Here is a 19,895-nt window from a genome sequence, read left to right as displayed (position 1 = left end):
CTTAAGGGATTTTAAAAATAACTAATTCTATTATCTGCTACGCAAAGTGAATAATATTTTAAAAGATTTTAACTGATGCAAATCTTTCGTGGAATTCCTTTTAGAGAAGAGATGTATACCGTATATTGAAATAGCCAGGGAACCAGCAGCCCGCCATAAGAAGTACATATACAGGGTGTCCTTAAAAATGATTCCAGTATTTGCAGGGGAGATAGCACCCAAGAAACCCTGCGTCACATGGAATGATGCATTTTTTGGAAAACCACTGGAAGTTGCCAGAAATTCGGTTTTAACAAATCCTTCATCGCATTTTACCTTTATACTTCACATTTAAATTTAATAATTTCATTTTTAAGTCCATACTGAACCGAGAATAATAGATAAGTAAAATTAAAAATCCACCTTCTCAATAGTAATATTAAACCAAATAATTTATAACATTTACTTGGAACTAGTTTCGACGCTGGTGAGTGTCATCTTCAGCCAAATATGAGAACAGGCAATCGTAAATATACATATCATCATTAAATCAATGCACATATGAACACTCTTAATATGGGACTTATGATGCCCCTAAAAGTATCTGGAGAATGAAACTCCAATGTTTATGAAGAAACTTTATAGATGTTTCATCATTACTGCCTCCAATCAATTGTGACAAGACCTTTTATTTAAATTGAGAATCTTCCTACTCTGAGTAGAACTCAGGACTTTCAAGATTCCGTCTTGAGTAAAATAATTACGTGTCGTTCTAACTGTGACTGTCATATTTACAGAGAAGCTCTATATGTGGTTCGACCTTTGTATAACATTTCATTTATGACAAGACTTTTTGTTTATTTGAGAATCATAGAGTTCTAAGTCGAACTCAATACTTTCAAAGTACTAACTTAAGTGAAAAGTATTATATTGTCTTAAGTGTCGTTCTAATCGTGACTTCAAGATTTTGATTGGAGGGGATAGACAAGGAAGTGGGAGGAGGTGGCCGTGGCCTGAAATTAGGAAGTGGGAAACTACTGGAAACTTCGGTCCACAATATTAGTGACCCTCTAAAATGAAATCATCATCAACATCATTGACAAATTACATATTAATTGAAGAAAATAAAACAGTGAAAATTTTCTTTGTTACTCCTTTATTAATACAATTTATGATTAAAACATGTATAAACATTACGTACTAAAATAGGAAATATATACAAAAATAAATTTTGCACTATTATTCTCTTCTTTTTGGCACAACGAATTAGTTTCATGCCTCCCGAGATATTTTTTTTACCTGCAGGTTTCGGGTTTGATTCTTGTATTCAGAGATTTTCGTTTAATACTGGGGTCGTGAATGCGGTGCACTGAACCTCGTGTGGCAAACTGAGAGGGGCTCTTTGATATTATAGGAAGCTGAAGATGATGGCTACGTGGCAAGTCCCAGGATTTTTAGGCAGTAATACCTTGGAATGCAAACTAATTTGGTTATTAGGAAGTGGCCTCCAGCCCGATCTTCCATAATGTATCGAGGGTAACATTGATGCAAGTCTAAGGGACTAGCATAACTTGGAAACAATTGTCTAAATAGTGAAATGTCGAGCTAGATTAGTAGATGTTTTATTATTATTTGGTATAAATCGTGGTCGTATCGTTTATTATTTGCGTGTTGTACGACCTGTCTTCTGTAACAAAACATGTGAGGTTATGTTACGACATGTCTGCTATATGTATATTAATAAGAGTTTATTTAATGTAAGAGCACGTAATTAATAGTATATAATGTATTATTACCTGTAAATACGATGTATAAATCCAGTGTTGTGCAATGCAGGGTAGTAGTCAAGAACAACGTATCCTTGTCACTAGAGTCGTACAGAACATTCTATTCATTTGTAAATAGGTTATTGGAGACTGGAGAAAATTCGAGAAAACATGTCGTGTCATACTTTTATAGAAGCCTGGCCAGGCAAAGTATGTAAAAGAGTGTACACAATTGACAGAATTTCGTGTGTGTGTCTTTGTAGGTACGACAACGTAAATGTTTGGAGTTATGGTAGGTCGTCACCCTATTGTCTATGGAACTCTCATAGCATAGCCGTTGTACAGGGTAGTGTGTACTTGTTACTCTCGAAGTAAGTTTGTATTCTAACCTATGAGTACCTAAAATCCCGGACTCTAAAAATAACGTAAGCACAGAAGAAATCTATCAGCCCTACTAATTATCAATTTCAACATACGATGGTTTAATTGCATCTTGAATTTTGATGTCAGAAGGCACTGGTTTCCTAACATTTTCAACACCATCTCCATGAAATAGCGTCAATGACATATAATCGGGAGCTAATGCACCCTCACGTTTGTCAACAACATCGCCTACATATGATCCAACCTCATTCTAAACAGCAGGATTCGATGATTCTCGAATATTATTAATTTTATCAGCAGATTTGGAGAATCGCTCATTTCGACAAGAACCACATATTTTGATACACTCTCTCTATCGTAATCAGGATCTGGCTGGATTTGGTTGAACTTCAGTTTCAACAGAAATGTGGTTCTTCGTCAGTCTTGTTTGAAGAAGATGCAGCCCAATTTACGTCAGTAACTTGAACACAGAATAAATATTACAGTACTAACAGTTTGAACCTGTAGCAGACTTTAAATTTCGAAATCAATAGACACTGGTTTTCTTATGACCAGCAATTTTATGGTTTTGATATGTCTTCCATTCTATCATCGGGAGATCATGCTAACACAGCTTTGCCAGTATCATCGTCTGGACCTGGTGCAGACTCAGTCTCATCAGCAGGATCTGCAGGTTCCGGCACATTGTCAACTTTACTGACAGGAATCGACGGTTCAGATGAACTCTCCGCTTTGTCAGTAGGATACGGTCTTCTTGAGTAATTCATTATTTTTAGTAATTCCTCATCTGTTAACTCGTATTGAGTTGAAATAGGTTTTTTTCTTGATTCGTTTTCGTCATCAGAAGTTTCTGAATGATAATGCGGCCAGCTTCCTCTGCGCATTCTAGGTATGACAAGTTGTGTACCTGACTTACTCCTCATCATGGACATATCAAATCTGTCCTTACAAGTCACTCTGCCCATTAGTATAATCAGTCCACTCACTCTGTCGACAACCATGAACATGAAGGGATGATCGGCGAGGAAGACTTTGGTGGGAATCTTCGGGTCATCTGGTTTACCTGAAATAAATCAGTGGATGTGGTGTTAGTTTTGAAGTTATCAACCCCTTTTAAGAAGTAGTTAACAGGATGAGATACTGACAGGGGGTGATTAGGGAGTTAAACGAAACAATGGCATGGATATGTGGAAAATTTGGAGTGAGATTTGTGTACCCCAATTGTTGGTTATGAGATAGGGATAGCCTTCACTTGAACCACAAAGGTACATGAAAGTTAGGGGGTTTGTTTAGAAAAGTCATATGCAGGTACGTTCAGAGAAACTGGGTAGACTATGGAACGGTAATTGTAGTATAGGGAGCATGAAGTCAAGTAAGGACGGCATAAAACTTAAACTGAAGAGAGACTGTAATGAAAGGAATAGAATTACTGTAAGTAATTGGACAGATATATGTGTTGTTGTTTGAGTCATCAGTCTATAGACTGGTTCGATGCAGCTTTCCACGCCACCCTATCTTGTGCTAACCTTTTCATTTCCACGTAACTATTGCATCCTACATCTGCTCTAATCTGCTTGTCATATTCATACCTTGGTCTACCCCTACCGTTCTTACCATCTACACTTCCTTCCAAGACCAACTGAACAAGTCCTGGGTGTCTTAATGTGTGTCCTATCATTCTATCTCTTCTTCTGAACAAATTTAGCCAAATCGATCTCTTCTCACCAATTCGATTCTGTACCTCTTCATTCGTAATTCGATCTATCCGTCTCACCTTCAGCATTCTTCTGTAACACCATGTTTCACTTCCATACATTTAGCTCTTCCTTGCTTGTGCTAGTCTGAATTTTATGTTCTCCTTTCTTCTGCCATCGTTAGTTATTTTACTACCCAAGAAACAATATTCATCTACTTCCTTTAACCCTAGAAATGCCAAACGTCGCGCTTGCGACTCAATACTGTGCCACTAGAATGCCAACGTCGCACGCGCGACGCATAGTACATGCATTCGCTTAATCAGTCATAACATCATTTATCGTTCACTTACGCTATTTTAATAAGGCATTGAAGAGGAAGCTTCAAGTCTTTCATCACACATTCCTTACTAGCCGGAAATGATTCAGTCAAGGTCGGGGTAGGTATAAATTCAGCTACTCTACACCTACAGTACACCTATTATATATTTCTACTTGTTCTTTACGGATTTGATCTGGAAGCTCTTGGAAAAAGAAAGTATTGATTATGCGGCGAAAAAACTAAAATACATTCTGGAGAAATGTAGGCCTTTTCTCGTATGCGAACCTAGTTTGATGTAACTGTCTCCGAAATAAAAAAAGGAAATTGCCATTCTAATAAATATGGGGTGCACCGTGAATGCTATCATAAATTGCAGCATTTCTGGAGGCCTATGAGGCATGGCAAGAAAAGAAAACTCTCCGAGAATGACTCCCAGCAGTGCTCGGCAGCTGACGGAAATGTGTGCAGCTCGGAAATTTTAATTCCTTTGCGATTTTATTATGTTTTTACTTTTGAGAACTTAATATTTTTAAAAATTAGAAGGAATTTCGCGTGTTTTGTATATAGTGATTTTTTGAAATGAGCGGTTATTTATTACTAATGGTGAAGTTGAAAATATGAAAAACACTTCTTTTTTTGTTTTCCAAATTTTTGATCGCCCGATACGCACCAGATATGCAAGTAAATGATATAATACTTATATAAGTACCTTAAATAAAGCTTTCTGAGTAATATGGTGTGCTGAATGCCTAACCTTTCTGCACTAAACGTGCTTAAATTTGTTAAAAACGTAAATGTGTAATACATGCGAAAATGGCCTGGCATTTAGGGAAAAACACTCGGCACTTCTAGGGTTAAGACTTCATTTCCTAATCTAATATTTCCTACATCACCTGCCTTCGTTCGACTGCACTCCATTACTTTTGTTTTGGACTTATTTATTTTCATCTTGTACTCCTTACCCAAGTCTTCGTCCATACCATTCAGCAACTTCTCAAGATCTTCTGTAGTCTCAGATAAAATAACAATATCATCGGCAAATCTCAAGGTTTTGATTTCCTCTCCTTGGATTGTACCATTTCCAAATTCCTCTTTGATTTCCTTTACTGCCTGTTCTATGTAAACATTGAAAAAGAGCGGGGACAAACTTCAGCCTTGCCTCACTTCTTTCTGGATCGCTGCTTCTTTTTCAAAGCCCTCAAGTCTTATCACTGCAGACTGATTTTTATACAGATTGTAGATAATTCTTCGTTCTCGGTATATGATCCAAATCACCTTCAGAATCTTAAATAACTTGGTCGAATCAACATTATCAAGTGCCTTTTCTAGTTGTATGAATGCCATGTACGTGGGCTTGTCCTTCTTAATTCGATCGTCTAAGATCAGACGTAAAGTCAGGATGGCTTTACTTGTCCCTACATTTCTTCTGAAGCCAAACTGATCTTCTCCCAATTCAGCTTCAACTTGTCTTTCTGTCAATAATACGTGTTAAAATTTTGCAGGCATGATATACTAAACAAAGGTTGCGGTAGATTTTACACTTGTCAGCACCGGCTTTCTTGTGAATAGGTATAACAACATTCTGCCGAAAATCGGATGGCACTTCTCCTGTCTCATACAACCTTCACACTAAATGGAATAACCTTGCCATGCTGGTTTCTCCTAAGGCAGTCAGTAATTCATAGGGAATGTCATCAATTCTAGGTGTCTTGTTCCTATATATTTGAAAAAGAAACAGCAATCCAGAAAGGAGTGATGCAAGGCTGCTTCTTTTCAATGTTTATTTAGATCAGGCAGTAAAGGAAAGCAACGATGAATTTGAGAAGGGAATCTCAATCCAAGGGGGGTTATTCTGCCCGAAGGCAGGCCCGAAACTCCGTAGATGTGTGCCTGAGCCGGAGTTTACGTACGGTACGTTGGCCAGTTCTTTTCCGCTCCTGCATTCCCTTTACTCTCCCGCAACAACGCGTGGCAACCCATCCAAATCTTGACCACGCCTAATGTTGCTTAACTTCGGAGACCTCACGGGATCCGGTGTTTCAACACGGCTACAGCCATTGGCACAATCCAAGGAGAGGAAGTCAAAACCCTGAGATTTGCCTATTATATTGTTATTTTTATCTGAGACTGCAGAAGATCTGGAGAAACTGCTGAATGGTAAGGACGAAGTCTTCGTAAGGAGTACAAGATGAAAATAAATAAGTCCAAAACAAAAGTAATGGAGTGCAGTCGAGCGAAGTCTGGTGATCCAGGAAGTATTAGATAAGGAAATGAAAATCCATAGCCTGTTTCGATTCATTCGACTGGATCAGGAATGGAATGAATGAATCCCCCATCTGGCGGCGAGGATAGGAATTGTGCCGGCTGCCGAAGCCTGTCGCACCTCTCTGGGGCAGTGATTAATGACTGACGGAAGAAATGAAATTATATTGGAGAGTGTTGCTGGAATTAAATATGACAGGGAAAACCGGAGTACCTGGAGAAAACCCTGTCCCGTCTCCGCTTTGTCCAGCATAAATATCACATGGAATGACTGGGATTTGAACCACGGAACTCAGCGGTGAGAAGCCGGCGCGCTGCCGCCTGAGCCACGGAGGCTCTACGAGATTAGGGCATGAAGTCGTAAAATAAGTGGATGAATATTGTTACTAGGGTAGTAAAATAACTAACATGGCAGAAGTAAGGAGGACATAAAATGCAGACTAGCACAAGCAAGGAAGAGCTTTCCTAATACATTCATTTGGAGCGCGGCATTGTATGGAAGCGAAACATGGACGATAACTAGTTCAGAAAGAGAATAGAAGCTTTTGAAATGTGGTGTTACAGAAGAATGCTGAAGGTGAGATGTGTAGATCGAATAACGAATGAAGAGTAATTGGTGAGGGGTGATTTGGCTAAATTTGACGAGAAAGAATGATAGGACACATATTAAGTTACCTAGCATTTGTTCCGTTGGTTTTTGAGGTAAGTGTAGACGGTAAGAACAGTAGGGGTAGACTAAGGTATGATTATGACAAGCAGGTTAGAGCAGATGCAGGATGCAGCAGTTATATAGAGAGGAAAATGTTAGCACAGGATAGGGTGGCATGGAGAGCTACATCAAACCAGTCTATGGACTGATGACTCAAACAACAACAGCAGCAAATTTACCAGATATTTTTATAGGAACTGAATCATAGCTAAGGAGTGATTAACGCAGACGCTGGTTTGGAAAGATAGGAGGCAGAGTATTCATAGTGAAAGAAGAATTTGTAGGCTACGAAAAAATTAAGCATGAGAAACATGAAATTCTAGGTGTAATTGGGGTCACGTGGTTATGAGAGTATATAGGGCTGTAGTAAGTGGACTGCAGTGGTTATACAGAGCCCTCAATGCCGTATGGAAGGATGGCAGGATACCTAAAGATTGGCGGCAATGAAGCTTTGTATCACTGTTTGAAAAGGGAAATAGGAAGAAATGTGAAAATTATAGAGGTATAACCCTATTATCACATGGACTAAAAATAATGGAGAAAGCCATAAATCATAAAACGTGTAAAACAGAGTATCATTAATGATGAAGTGAATGCTTCGGTATTTCCAGATGATGTGGTGATTTGGGGAAAGGGAGAAAATTAAGTACAAAGGAGACTGGACATTTGGAATGAAAATCTGAATAAGTTTGGAATGGAAATTAGTAAAAAGAAAACTGTATTCATGCACTGTGGAAAAGAGAAAAAAGAGAAGCCAAGTGAACATAGACGGAGAACGGTTAGAGAATGTAGAACAGTTTACATATCTGGGTAGCATTATTAATGGAACGAATGAAATTAACCCTGATTTTAATAACAAGCTAAGTAAAGGTAGAACATTTTATCAAGTCAGAGAGTTTTTATGGGATGACGAAGTACCCAAGAGAATGAAATTAACATTATATAAACAGTATTTCATACCAATTGTAACATACGGACTAGAAACTCTGGTAACTAATAAGAGACAAGATAGTAAGATCCAAGCAGTAGAAATGAAATTTTTAAGAATATCGTTTAAAAAGACAAGAAGAGAGAGAATTCAATATATTAAAATCAGAGAAAAGCTAAATATAGAACCGTTAGTACAGAAGATACAGAAAGCAAGACTGAGATGGTTCGAACATGTAAAAAGAATGGGACAGGAACGGGTAGCAAGAAATGAATTTGAAAGAGAAGTTGAGGGACCAGTTGCAAGACCGAGAAGAAGGTTGATGGATCAGATTTGGAAGGACAGTAGATAAGTTGGATTGGACGTGGCGGAAGTAATGGAGCAGGAAAAGTGGAAAGACAGAAAGGACTGGAGGAGGCTTGTTAACCACACCCGGGTGACTGGAGTGGGACATTGATGATAATGACAGTAGTAAGGATGTTAAGGAGAGGGCGTATAAGTCAGTGGTAAGACCCTCACAAGGACTACATGATACAAGAACTGGAAAATATTCAAAGGAAAGCAGCACGATATGTTCTGGGTGATTTCCGACAAAAGAGTAGTGTCACGAAATTGTTGCAAACTTTGGGTGCGAAGACTTGGTAGTAAGGAGACGAGCTGCTCGACTAAGTGGTATGTTTCAAACAGTGAGTGGAGAGATGGCGTGGAATGACATTAGAATACGAATGAGTTTGATTGGAGCTTTTAAAAACAGGGAAGATTATAATATGAAGGTAAACTTGAAATTCAAGGGGACAGATTGGAACAAACTTATTTATAAGACGAGGAGTAGGTGATTGGAATACATTATATTCCGTGGTTTCCCATTTTCACACCAGGCAAATGATGGGGCTGTGCCTTAATTAAGGCCACGGCCACTTCCTTCCCACTCCTAGCCTTTCCTGTCCCATCGTCGCCATAAGACCTATCTATGTCGGTGCGACGTAAAGCAACTAGCAAGTAAATTATCAAGGGAAATGTTCGATAAATTTACGAGTTCTTTGAAAAATGTTTAAGGAAATGCTAGGTATACAACTGATAGGCAATCTGCCACGTGGGCATCAGCCCTAAATGAAGATTGTTGATTATTATTATTATTAATTTCCCTTAAATTGTAAATGTACATTCTAGGGGTGCTAGATGGCGAAAGAGCAGCCTGACATACACAGAAGTGCCTCCATCCCCACATGCATGTGGTTACGTGGATAATGTTGATCCACGGAATATCACTGTAATATTTGTCACAAATGGAAGATAGTAATTGCTTTTACTCAAATAAAGTCTCAAATCCCAGGTTAATTAAGAAATAAATACGAAATATTTTATTTTAGAGAATACATACTTCACTGCCTTACAACTATTTCTGCTACGTCGCAGCGCTTCCGTAAGTGTTTTGTTTGTCCAACACTGTCGTCTGTGATGTCTTTGCTCACTGAAGTTCTTTGGTGTCGTTTTATTGATTTTTCTCATTCGATGTCATTTGATGGGCTGTCACCTCGCTGATTCATTAAACGATTTATTGGTCCAGGGATCATGCTAGTTTTCAACAAAATTCCCGCACTCCCATTCGCTAGAAAGAGAGCTCGTTGGTGCCAGCCCTGGACCTCAAGAAAGAAACAAAAGACGGCGCAAGCAGCGCAATGCAACACCATGGACTCCTATTTACAGCCAGTACATACGTATACATATTTCTTGCTAGTAACGACGGTATTTCTTAATCAACCTGGGATTTGAGACTTTATACTAGTAAATCAATGATTACCTTTCGTTTGTGACAAATATTACAGTGATATTTCGTGGATCAACATCGCTCACGTAACCCATGCATGTTTACATAAACTCTACTGAATATTTACATACGTGTGGGCAATTTCAAATTTACATATTCAGACTTCAAACACTGTGCTTTAAGAATAATAATTATCTTAGATTTATGCTATGCATATTAGAGCAAGAAAACCCACTCATTTATGCCCTCACTCATACCCCTGCATACACACTGATTCACAAATATTCTCACAGCCGCATGCATACACATCCGCCCACATTCAACGGTACTTGCACACATCATTCTTGAAATTCTAATTTATACAAGGTATACGCATCACATATGGGTTTCTGATTACTAGGGCCCGGATATTTATGCAGTAACCGCTTAGATTGCAAACTAATTTGGTTAGTAGAAAGTGTCGGCCACCCGCTCTTCCATAATGTAGCAAGAGTAACATACATTATAGGGGTTTTGATGGGCCGTACCCCTATTGTCTATGCAAACCCCGTAGCATAGTCGTTGTGAAGGTAGACTATACTTGTTACTCGCTTCAGGAAGTTTGCATTCTAACCTATTACTGCATAAACATCCGGGCCCTACGATTACATATACATTTTCTTTACAGCGTGGAGGAAGTGAGAATTGATTAATTTTAGAGACAGCAAAATCTGCAACATTGTAACATATTATGTCGAAAGCTATCGACTTTCTCGAAAGGGCAACTGCATGGCTGTAAAGAAATGGCAAAAAACTAAATGCCGTGCACAAAACCCATCAACGGGTGTTACAGCAGAATTAGGGAGTTCACACGGAATCATATCATACAGGAGTATGACTTATGCCCCACGTAAGTGTAGTGTTAAGAAAACAGGAGCATTGGAAAGACAAGCAGTGTCATTTCTTGGCTATTCGCATACTCACAAGTGCACACCCGAACTGGTTAATACACATGCCATTATTTGAAAACACAAGTTCCCGATCTTGTAAACTAACTAAAGTATGGGTCAACGAAATGTTCACCAGCACCGTCAAGCCCGAAGTAGGAGTCAGGCAAGGATGCATTTTATCGGCTGTACTATGCAACATAATGAAGAAGGTTACGGATGGATAGGAAGGCGACTTCAGAATCGGAGGCAAAAACGATCAGCAACCTGAGGTAGATAAGATGTTACTCTTATCATAACGACAAGTTTCAGGGAGATGAAGATAATCATGGGCCGACTGACGGAATATGACCTTGAGATCAAGAAGAGCAAGCCGAAAGTCATGAACGTGCAAGGATGAAAAGCAACCTGCGACACTTGAGGAGGTTAGCTGGGAGCTGGAACAACGGAGAGCTGGTAGCAAACAATTAAAAAAAAATGTAAAAATTGTAAAAACAAAATTATAACCACCTGCAAATTGCAAATTGTAACTATCTTGTAATCATGTAAAATGGACACCAACTCAGAAATGAAACAAAAATTATAAACACTTGTACAAACGCACACATAATTCGTGTAAAAATGCAATTGTACAAATTTAAAAGCATTCAATAAAGCACTTTACAAGAAGTCGAGACTCCCTCCCAGCTCCTTGACCGAATCAAATCTCCATCCCCCCCGTCTCCCAACTGCACCAAACCTCCAAACTCGCCGAATCTCCTGGCCAGAGCGAAGGTGTTACCTTCCAGTTGGCTCGCCCCTCCCCTTCGGGGATTCGAATGAAAACCTTCCCTAGGCCTAGTAAACGACATATAGGGTTGCCGCGAGCGTTCTTCTGCCAACCCCACCCAAAGGGGATGCATCCATCCATCCATCCATCCATACATACTAAAGATGGCTGAAAAATAACGTAGCAGTTACTTTGTCACAGTTACATGCTTGTCACTCTTATAAATGTAACGAGGACAAAAATAACCGGTTATCGAGTAACGACAACAGAATAACGTACTAGTGAAAACAGTAACTGGGAAGTGGTAACTGTCACTAGTAGCAGCTTACACACACAAAATGTGACCTTCAGAGTTCGGATAGTACACATGTCTTCTAAGTGAGAGCGCTTTCGTAGGAGATTGCTGTAAGTCAATTACACTATAGAGTTTATTATACATAAGCTGCTGCTGTCATCCAGTAATAGTGTAAACTGTTACCGGTATAACATATTCAACTGCTCAGGGATAATGGTTGACTCAGACATTGCGCAGGGCCATCTACATTATAATATTATTATCAGATTCACACGTGTAATTTTCCTTGTACCATAAATAAATTAGTATGCTAACTTTCCATATTGATATTATAGATAACAAAGACAAAGACACCTCCGTACAGGCCATGAAGGCCCTAGGAGGAGTGGAAGGTAAAGGCTTCCACCATTGTTAACCGCGGCACGTGATGGGGTAGAGTGGTTATCTCTACGCCCGGCCGCCTTTGCCCCCAGGAATTAACCTGGTACTCATTTGTGTTGTAGGCTGAGTGAACCTCCGGAAGTGGAAATCTCGTTTCTTAAATTTTACGACTTCTGACGGGGATTCGAACCCACGTCCTTCCGGGCGAACCGAGCACGCCTTTACCGCCTCGGCCAGGCAGCCCCTGATATTATAGATAACATAACATTATTTCAGTGTACTTAATCGATCCTCTTGTAGCGGTCTGTGTCGAGGTTTGGCAGACAGATCATCATGTTTTCTTGTCTTCTGTCCTTGATCGGGGCATTGTCAAACTCACTCCTCTAGATTACAGAAAAGACGCTCTGTTGTCTTCTCATTTCATCCGTTGTCTGCCTCTCGTTAACTTTATAGCAAATAGGAATGCGTGTTTTGCTGCACTGACTTTCAAAATTGTAGTGATGCGTGCGCGCATGTGCGAGTGAATGAACGGGACTTCACAACACAGACAAGCCTGAAGCCGTGACCATTAAAAGGTGAGTAACGTTGGACGTTATTTTTAACGTTTTTTTTCACAGTTACTCTATTGTAGCAGTGGCATATGTAGCAGTTACACCTCTAGTACATACAGACGGACATGGCGGAAATTTGGACATAACCGTCACAAAAATATCAATTTTTAATATTTTTGACCAAAATACAGAAAAAACCCCCTTATTTCCCTATTGTCTGGATCGAAGGTGGTAAAGGAATATAGCAAATGTTATTGAGCAGTTGAGGGAGTTACCTTGCTTTACGGAATGGCCTTCTTCTTCTACAAGCTCGAAGAATGTCTTCTGCCACAGATTGGTGAGGGCAAGTGGTGGATTTGCAACAGACACTTCTACCAAACCGTGAGCGTTTGAAGTGGTCAAGGTATCTAATCCTACCTGGAAAATAAATGGGCTGCTCGTCAGATAAATTCATGTACCAATATTGTAAAGTCTATTTTTCATTGTTTCACAAATTAATGTTGATAGTTACTCATTAGTAGGGAAAGGATTTTAAGGTGGAAGGTACGGTCAGAAAAGGGGCAAATATGGTTCTGAAAATACATACAAAAAGGTCAAAGAAGGTGTTGTTGGAGTCATTTTATTAATGTTTAAACCAGTTACATAAGCTTACTTTATTACATTTACTGGGTTCTAGTAATTAATGAACAAGTTATATTGGATTACGCATTTAAAAAAAAGTTTTTGATGGTAAGTCGCTGGCGCTTTGAGCTAAGGAGATCCTTATAGAGCGAGAAAAGCCTCTCGACACCTACAGAAACCAATGGAGCATATCTTCTCGGCACTCGTAAAGGGAGTTCAGTAGAAGTTGCAAAGGTTTCCTCATCTGGATTGCTCTCCAAATTGAATGTGCGAATTTGTCTTAACAGATCTATCGGGATTATCCCTAACTTCTTCCACTGTTCGGTCGTTCGTTCGTAATCTGTTTACCCTCCAGGTTCGGTTTTTCCCTCGGACTCAGCGAGGGATCCCACCTATACCGCCTCAAGGGCAGTGTCCTGGAGCTTCAGACTCTGGGTCGGGGATACAACTGAGGAGGATGACCTGTACCTCGCCCAGGCGGCCTCACCTGCTATACTGAACATGGGCCTTGTTGGGGGATGGGAATATTGGAAGGGATAGACAAGGAAGAGGGAAGGAAGCGGCCGTGGCCTTAAGTTAGGTACCATCCCGGCATTTACCTGGAGGAGAAGTGGGAAACCACGGAAAACCACTTCGAGGATGGCTGAGGTGGGAATCGAACCCACCTCTACTCAGTTGACCTCCCGAGGCTGAGTGGACCCCGTTCCAGCCCTCGTACCACTTTTCAAATTTTCGTGGCAGAGCCGGGAATCGAACCCGGGCCTCCGGGGGTGGCAGCTAATCACGCTAACCACTACACCACAGAGGCGGACTATAGCTCATTCTACGTTAAGAAAACAGTGTTGCTCTTATGGACCTACAAGGAGTGAACACACCCCGTCTTAGACACTCATAACTCCTTCTGATTAAGGAACATTATAATGTACTTTATATTGTATTATGAAAGAAAGAAAATGGATGGAGCACGTTTTTGCTCACGAGTTATTAAAATAATTACTTAACGTTCTCTATTTAATAAGCCAGCGGCCGTAGCCGTGTTGAAACACCGGATCCCGTGAGATCTCCGAAGTTAAGCGACATTGAGCGTGGTCAGGAGTTGGATGGGTTGCCACGCGCTGTTAGTGGGGGGGGGGGTAAGGTAATGGGGGAGCGGAAAGGAACTGGCCACCCTACCGCACGTAAACTCCGGCTCAGGAACACCTCTGCGGAGGTTCGGACCTGCCTTCGGGCAGAATAACCCTTACCTTACATCTGTTTAATAAGTACATACGCAGGGAAAAAAGTACAATGGCGGCACATTCATCGCTTTTTTCGCCTTTTTGAGTTGCAACGCGTAATTTAGCTGTGGTTTTTATTTGTGCTTGGTTTTGTTATTTAGCTTTTGTTTCTTAAGCGCACTTTATCTTTGCCACATTTTATTTAACCACTCTTTCAAAAGCACATTTGATTGTTACCATTCTTTTCGTGGGGCGATATGATTGCACTGTAGTACCCGGCGTTGCCTGGGCAAATTTATTACATTCAGTTAACTGCACCCTCCCTCACACCCTAAGCCTGTAACAATTTTACGTAGTCTATTTTTTCTCAGTTCGCCTTGAACTTCAATACTGAGATTCTGTATGTGCAGTAGTTCACCCCTGTTCTTGTAAAAACATAAATAATCCCCCCTTCCCCCCCTTTAAAACCTTAGATTTTTCTAAATTGCAGCTTACTTCCTTCCTTATTTCATATTGAACTTAACCGCCTGTTGCCATTCTTGATGGATGCAGTATTTTTGTATCTGTCTCTTGGCACAGGCGAGAGCAAAGTGTAGCTTCCACTGAAGTCCCAGTCTCATTCATGGCTGTGACAATATGGAAGCTGCTGGGGTATGGGTGGTGCTGAGTAATGACATTAGGAGCATGACTAGTGTCTGTGTGGTATGACAGGTGTTGCTCATAGGATCAGTCGTGCTACAGCGGCACATTCTGGCCCAGTGAGGAAAGCAATGGCAAACTACCTCACTCCTCATCTTGCCTAGTACGCCTCATTTGGCCTCTGCTATTAGTTTTTGTGGTTTCTCTATAACTGCGTAGCCTTTGGTGGTGCTATTTGAGGATCCAACCAGCCTCTGGGCTGATGACCTAACAGACAGATATTGAACTTACGTATTGAGTTTCACTAATATATATGCTGCTGAGCAGAGTTGTTCGGTATGGCAACACTGTTGTCATAAGAGAAACACTGTCTTCTTAACATGGAATGAGCTATAGTGTTGAGTCCTGATCAAACAAAATGTTAAGAATCTGTTCAAGAAAGGAAACAAGGTCTAATATTTGAAAAGCGTAGATAAATATGGGATGAAAAGGTGGTGAAATATGAAATAGAAGAGAAAAGGTGGAGAAATATTGTAACTTTACAAAAAGGTGCAAAAGGTACAACAAATTGTGTTTCTTTCACTTCATTTCATGTCCCACACACACACATATATTGACGTATCTGTATGAAAATAGCTATATTTTTAAAAAGGTGCTGCACCTTATAATCCTTTCACTATTCAATAGATATGTAAACCAGCATGGCGAAAGATGTATGAGACAGGAGAAGTGACATTCGATTTTAGACAGAATATTGTTATACTTATTCCCAAGAAATCAAGTGCTGACTAGTGTGAAAACTACTGTACCTCACTATTAGTTAAGTATCTCACCCCTGAAAAATTTTACCACGTATTATTTACAGGAGACATATTAAAACTGAGTTGGGGGAAGATCAATTTGGCTTCAGAAGAAATGTAGGAACACTGAAACATGGAACTCGGCGTCATATAAACAAGTAGGCTGCTAATGTGTTAGATCTGGAGAAGGTGGCAGATTATTTTATATCAAGAAATAAGATTAGAAAGCGCACTTTCCTTCCTTCGTAATGGAGACTGTTAAGGTGGTACATCTGGTGTTAGAGCCTTACACATTTCATGTCATGAATAGAACAGTAAACAGTAATAGGACATTTATTCAGAAAATGTACTTGTGAAGCAAGTTCTACTTTTTCTGTTTACCTGTGGTCGTTTTATGGTAACTCCGTTCGTAAGACATTCCATCAAAATATGTATTTATTAATCAAGTTCTATTTTTGTTTATTTGTGAATATTATTGAAAACTCCGTACATAACATTCATCAGAAAATGTATACGAGAAACAAGTTCTATTATTGGTCGGTTTTACTATTTGATTGTGAATATTGTTAATATATAGGAATGTGTGCACTAATAGTTGTTCATCATTCCAGACATGTTAATTATGCCCCCCAATAATTACCCGAAGTCCTGATAGCAGGACTCAAGGGATATTGGGAACGAAAAGGAGAATCCAAAAGGAACTAGTCACAAGCGCTCCCTAGCGGGCTTAAATCACTAATAAATAATTACATTTCTATGATGTATTCATATCTTATAATGCGTGTAATATATAGTTCTTCGATTTGCTAATGTAAAAAAAAATTATTGTTGAATTGATTGTATGTTACAAACTTAAAATACTTGAGTGAAATAATTATTAATAAGCAAGGCAGGCAGGTAACGGGCACTTCCAGTGCTAGCTGTCAGAACGCTTCTATATTAATAATAAATACTACCAGTTTGAGGAAACATTGTATACTGAAGAAACTGTGACTTACGCGGTCTAGATAATCCGTCACGTCATATCCATGCAGCAGGCGGAATTTTGGAATTGTCACCTTTACTTTGTGTTCGTGCATTCTGTACAGGAGGTCGAGAACTGTAACCTTCGGTAGTTTGTTTTCCATGTCTCGGAGACCGCACATCTGATTTGGCACCATGATTAGCAGGCTTAAGTTAGGACTCTGAAATAAAATCAAACAAATATCGGTGTAGTTTTATGACAATCAATCAATCAATCAATCAATCAATCAATCAATCAATCAATCAATCAATCAATCAATCAATCAATCAATCAATCAATCAATCAATCAATCAATCAATCAATCAATCAATCAATCAATCAATCAATCAATCAATCAATCAATCAATCAATCAATCAATCAATCAATCAATCAATCAATCAATCAATCAATCAATCAATCAATCAATCAATCAATCAATCAATCAATCAATCAATCAATCAATCAATCAATCAATCAATCAATCAATCAATCAATCAATCAATCAATCAATCAATCAATCAATCAATCAATCAATCAATCACCACTGATCTGTATTTGCGGCAGTCGCCCGGATGGCAGATTCCCTATCTGTTGTTTACCTAGCATTATCTTAAATAATTGCAAAGTATTTGGAAATTTATTGAACATTTCCCTTGGCAAATTATTCCAATCCCTAACTCCCCTTCTTATAAATGAACATTTGCCCCAAATTCTTCTCTTGAATTCCAACTTTACCTTCATATTGTGATCTTCCCTACTTTTAAAAACACTACTCACACTTATTCGTCTGTTAATGTTATTCCACGCCATCTCTACATTGACAGTTCAGAACATACCACTTATTCGAGCAGCTCGTCTCCTTTCTCCCAGCCCAAACTTCGCAATATTTTCGTAACGCTACTCTCTTGTCAGAGATCACCCTGAACAAATAAAGCTGCTTTTCTTCGGATATTGTCCAGACCTGGTGAGGGTCCCATACACTGCGACCATACTCTGGTTGGGGTCATATCATCAGAGACTTACATGCCCTCTCCTTACTAAAACCTCCCTCGTAGACTGTGATCCACATTGAACAGGATTCGAACCAACCACGGGAACTGTGCAGACTTCCACTACAAGTGGAACAGAGTTTCAATGCCTGAGTGTGTCTGGTGCTACACAACAGACGATCCAGCATATCATCACCGATTGTAAGACAAGAAAGTATTATGGCAGTGCTTTGCTCTCACGATCCCAGAAATTACAGATTACTTCCAAAATTTAGATGTACGTACACAGAAGTATAGATACTACATAAGACAGACATTGTATCTTTAGCCATAAGCTAAAAATAAATAAGCCACGTGAAGAGGTGTACACCCTTTATTTAATAATTCCGTTAATGTCTTTACTCCACCTAGGTACTTACAGTGATCCCCATAACGAATTTTCATCCCATCAACTGAAATAATTTAATGTAAAGATTACCCCCCAAAAGTATAAATTATGATTATTGTGCATATCTACATGCATGTAACTTAGTTTTAACAATAAACATTTGAGGCCATTTTTATTAGTTATTTTTATTAGTTTTAGGGCATAATTTATAGGTCATATTTTAGCATTTTTTTACGTCAATAAATCTGATCCCTGATCACTCGTTATTTCTCCCTCCCTCGTTTCTACTTCTACGCAATGTATTGCATTGCTTGAATATAACGATTACAAGGAAAAATTTCTAAAACAGTATCCGTTATAAGTAGGGAAAAGATTTAGGCATTAATAGCTTAGATGCAAACGTATTTGAAAAAGGCGCAAGTATAATCTACCCACTCTACATTTATGTAAGCGAGTTGCATAAATTTTAGGGGTGCTCAAAGTTCAGATCGCTAATATTAACGCAACTCTTCCTGCAGATCTGTTGTGCGGGTAGAAAACACTTGCGCCTTTATTAAATATGTTTGCACTCTAACCTGTTAGTGATAAGAGCCTCTTACAAGGGGCAATCAAAGAAAACCGAACACCTGCCATAACACGCATTCCGCGCGAAAGGTGGCAACACTGTTGTTACGTATCAATACTTTCATCGTTGTGGTACGAGAACCGCATAGTGACAAGTCACAGTTGTTGGGTTATGTCTTTGTTGGTGCGCGGACTGGTCCACTGTGTTCGTCCAGCTGTAGAAATGGAGGCAAGCAAAGAAGTGTGGTTCGTTTTCTGGTGACTGAGGGTGCTGGAGTATGCGAAACTCATCGTCGCATGTCTGCGAACCCTGCATGTCCATAACGAGTGCGCACGAGTGGCATACGACATGCCGAAGACGAAGGCTACGCTTCAAGATTTGGTTGGGAAACACTTCAACGTCCTCCGTACATTCCGGATCTTTCACCTTGTGATTTTATTTTTGATGACCTGAAGAAAGACGTCGGTTTCATTCGGACGAGGAAGTGCAAGAGTGGGTGCAATTGTGGAACCATCAGCGACCTACCTCTCTCTACAAAACTGGAATTGATCGTATCTTCTCCCAGGAGGATAAATGCATTAAAGCTTTTGGTAATTACGAGGACTCCGAAGTTGAGGAAAAATCCTTTTTTTTTTTCCTGAGTATCCGGAGGCGAGGCTCAATATAATATATGTTCATTCTGGGTCATTGTAGGCCAGAAACTGGTGGGTTTGATTTATCCTTTTGTTTGCATTTTTCGCCGTTTTTTGGCTTATTGGCCCTGTTTTTTTAGCCCTTCTTTCGACTGTCCACTCTCACCTTGAATGATCATGATTTCATCTATCACCACTTAAAAATCTTTTCTGTAGTAAGTGAGAAAACGAAATGAAAGTGAAATTAAAAATGAAAATAATCCTTGAAAAATAAGGATAAAAGAAATACTGACAGGAAAAAATTTT

The 19,895-nt window shown here is 39.5% G+C and overlaps 1 protein-coding gene across 1 annotated transcript in view; it reads right to left on the bottom strand.

The window, feature by feature from the left end:
* Positions 1-1,124: 1,124 nt before the first annotated feature.
* The window catches only part of LOC136885245 (serpin B5), a 44,285-nt gene continuing 25,514 nt past the window's right edge, over positions 1,125-19,895 (bottom strand). Inside the window, exons 6-8 of the mRNA XM_067157724.2 lie at positions 17,010-17,195; positions 13,010-13,151; positions 1,125-3,192 (exon numbers count right to left, since the gene is read on the bottom strand). Of these exons, the coding sequence (XP_067013825.2) occupies positions 2,729-3,192; positions 13,010-13,151; positions 17,010-17,195 (792 nt within the window). The 3' untranslated portion in view covers positions 1,125-2,728. The remainder of the gene's footprint in view (positions 3,193-13,009; positions 13,152-17,009; positions 17,196-19,895) is intronic.

Source organism: Anabrus simplex, chromosome 14 (assembly GCF_040414725.1).
Source record: "Anabrus simplex isolate iqAnaSimp1 chromosome 14, ASM4041472v1, whole genome shotgun sequence".
Classification (NCBI taxonomy): domain Eukaryota; kingdom Metazoa; phylum Arthropoda; class Insecta; order Orthoptera; family Tettigoniidae; genus Anabrus; species Anabrus simplex.
The sequence above is the reverse complement of the archived record's forward strand: the minus strand, read 5'-3'. Positions and strand labels throughout refer to the sequence as shown.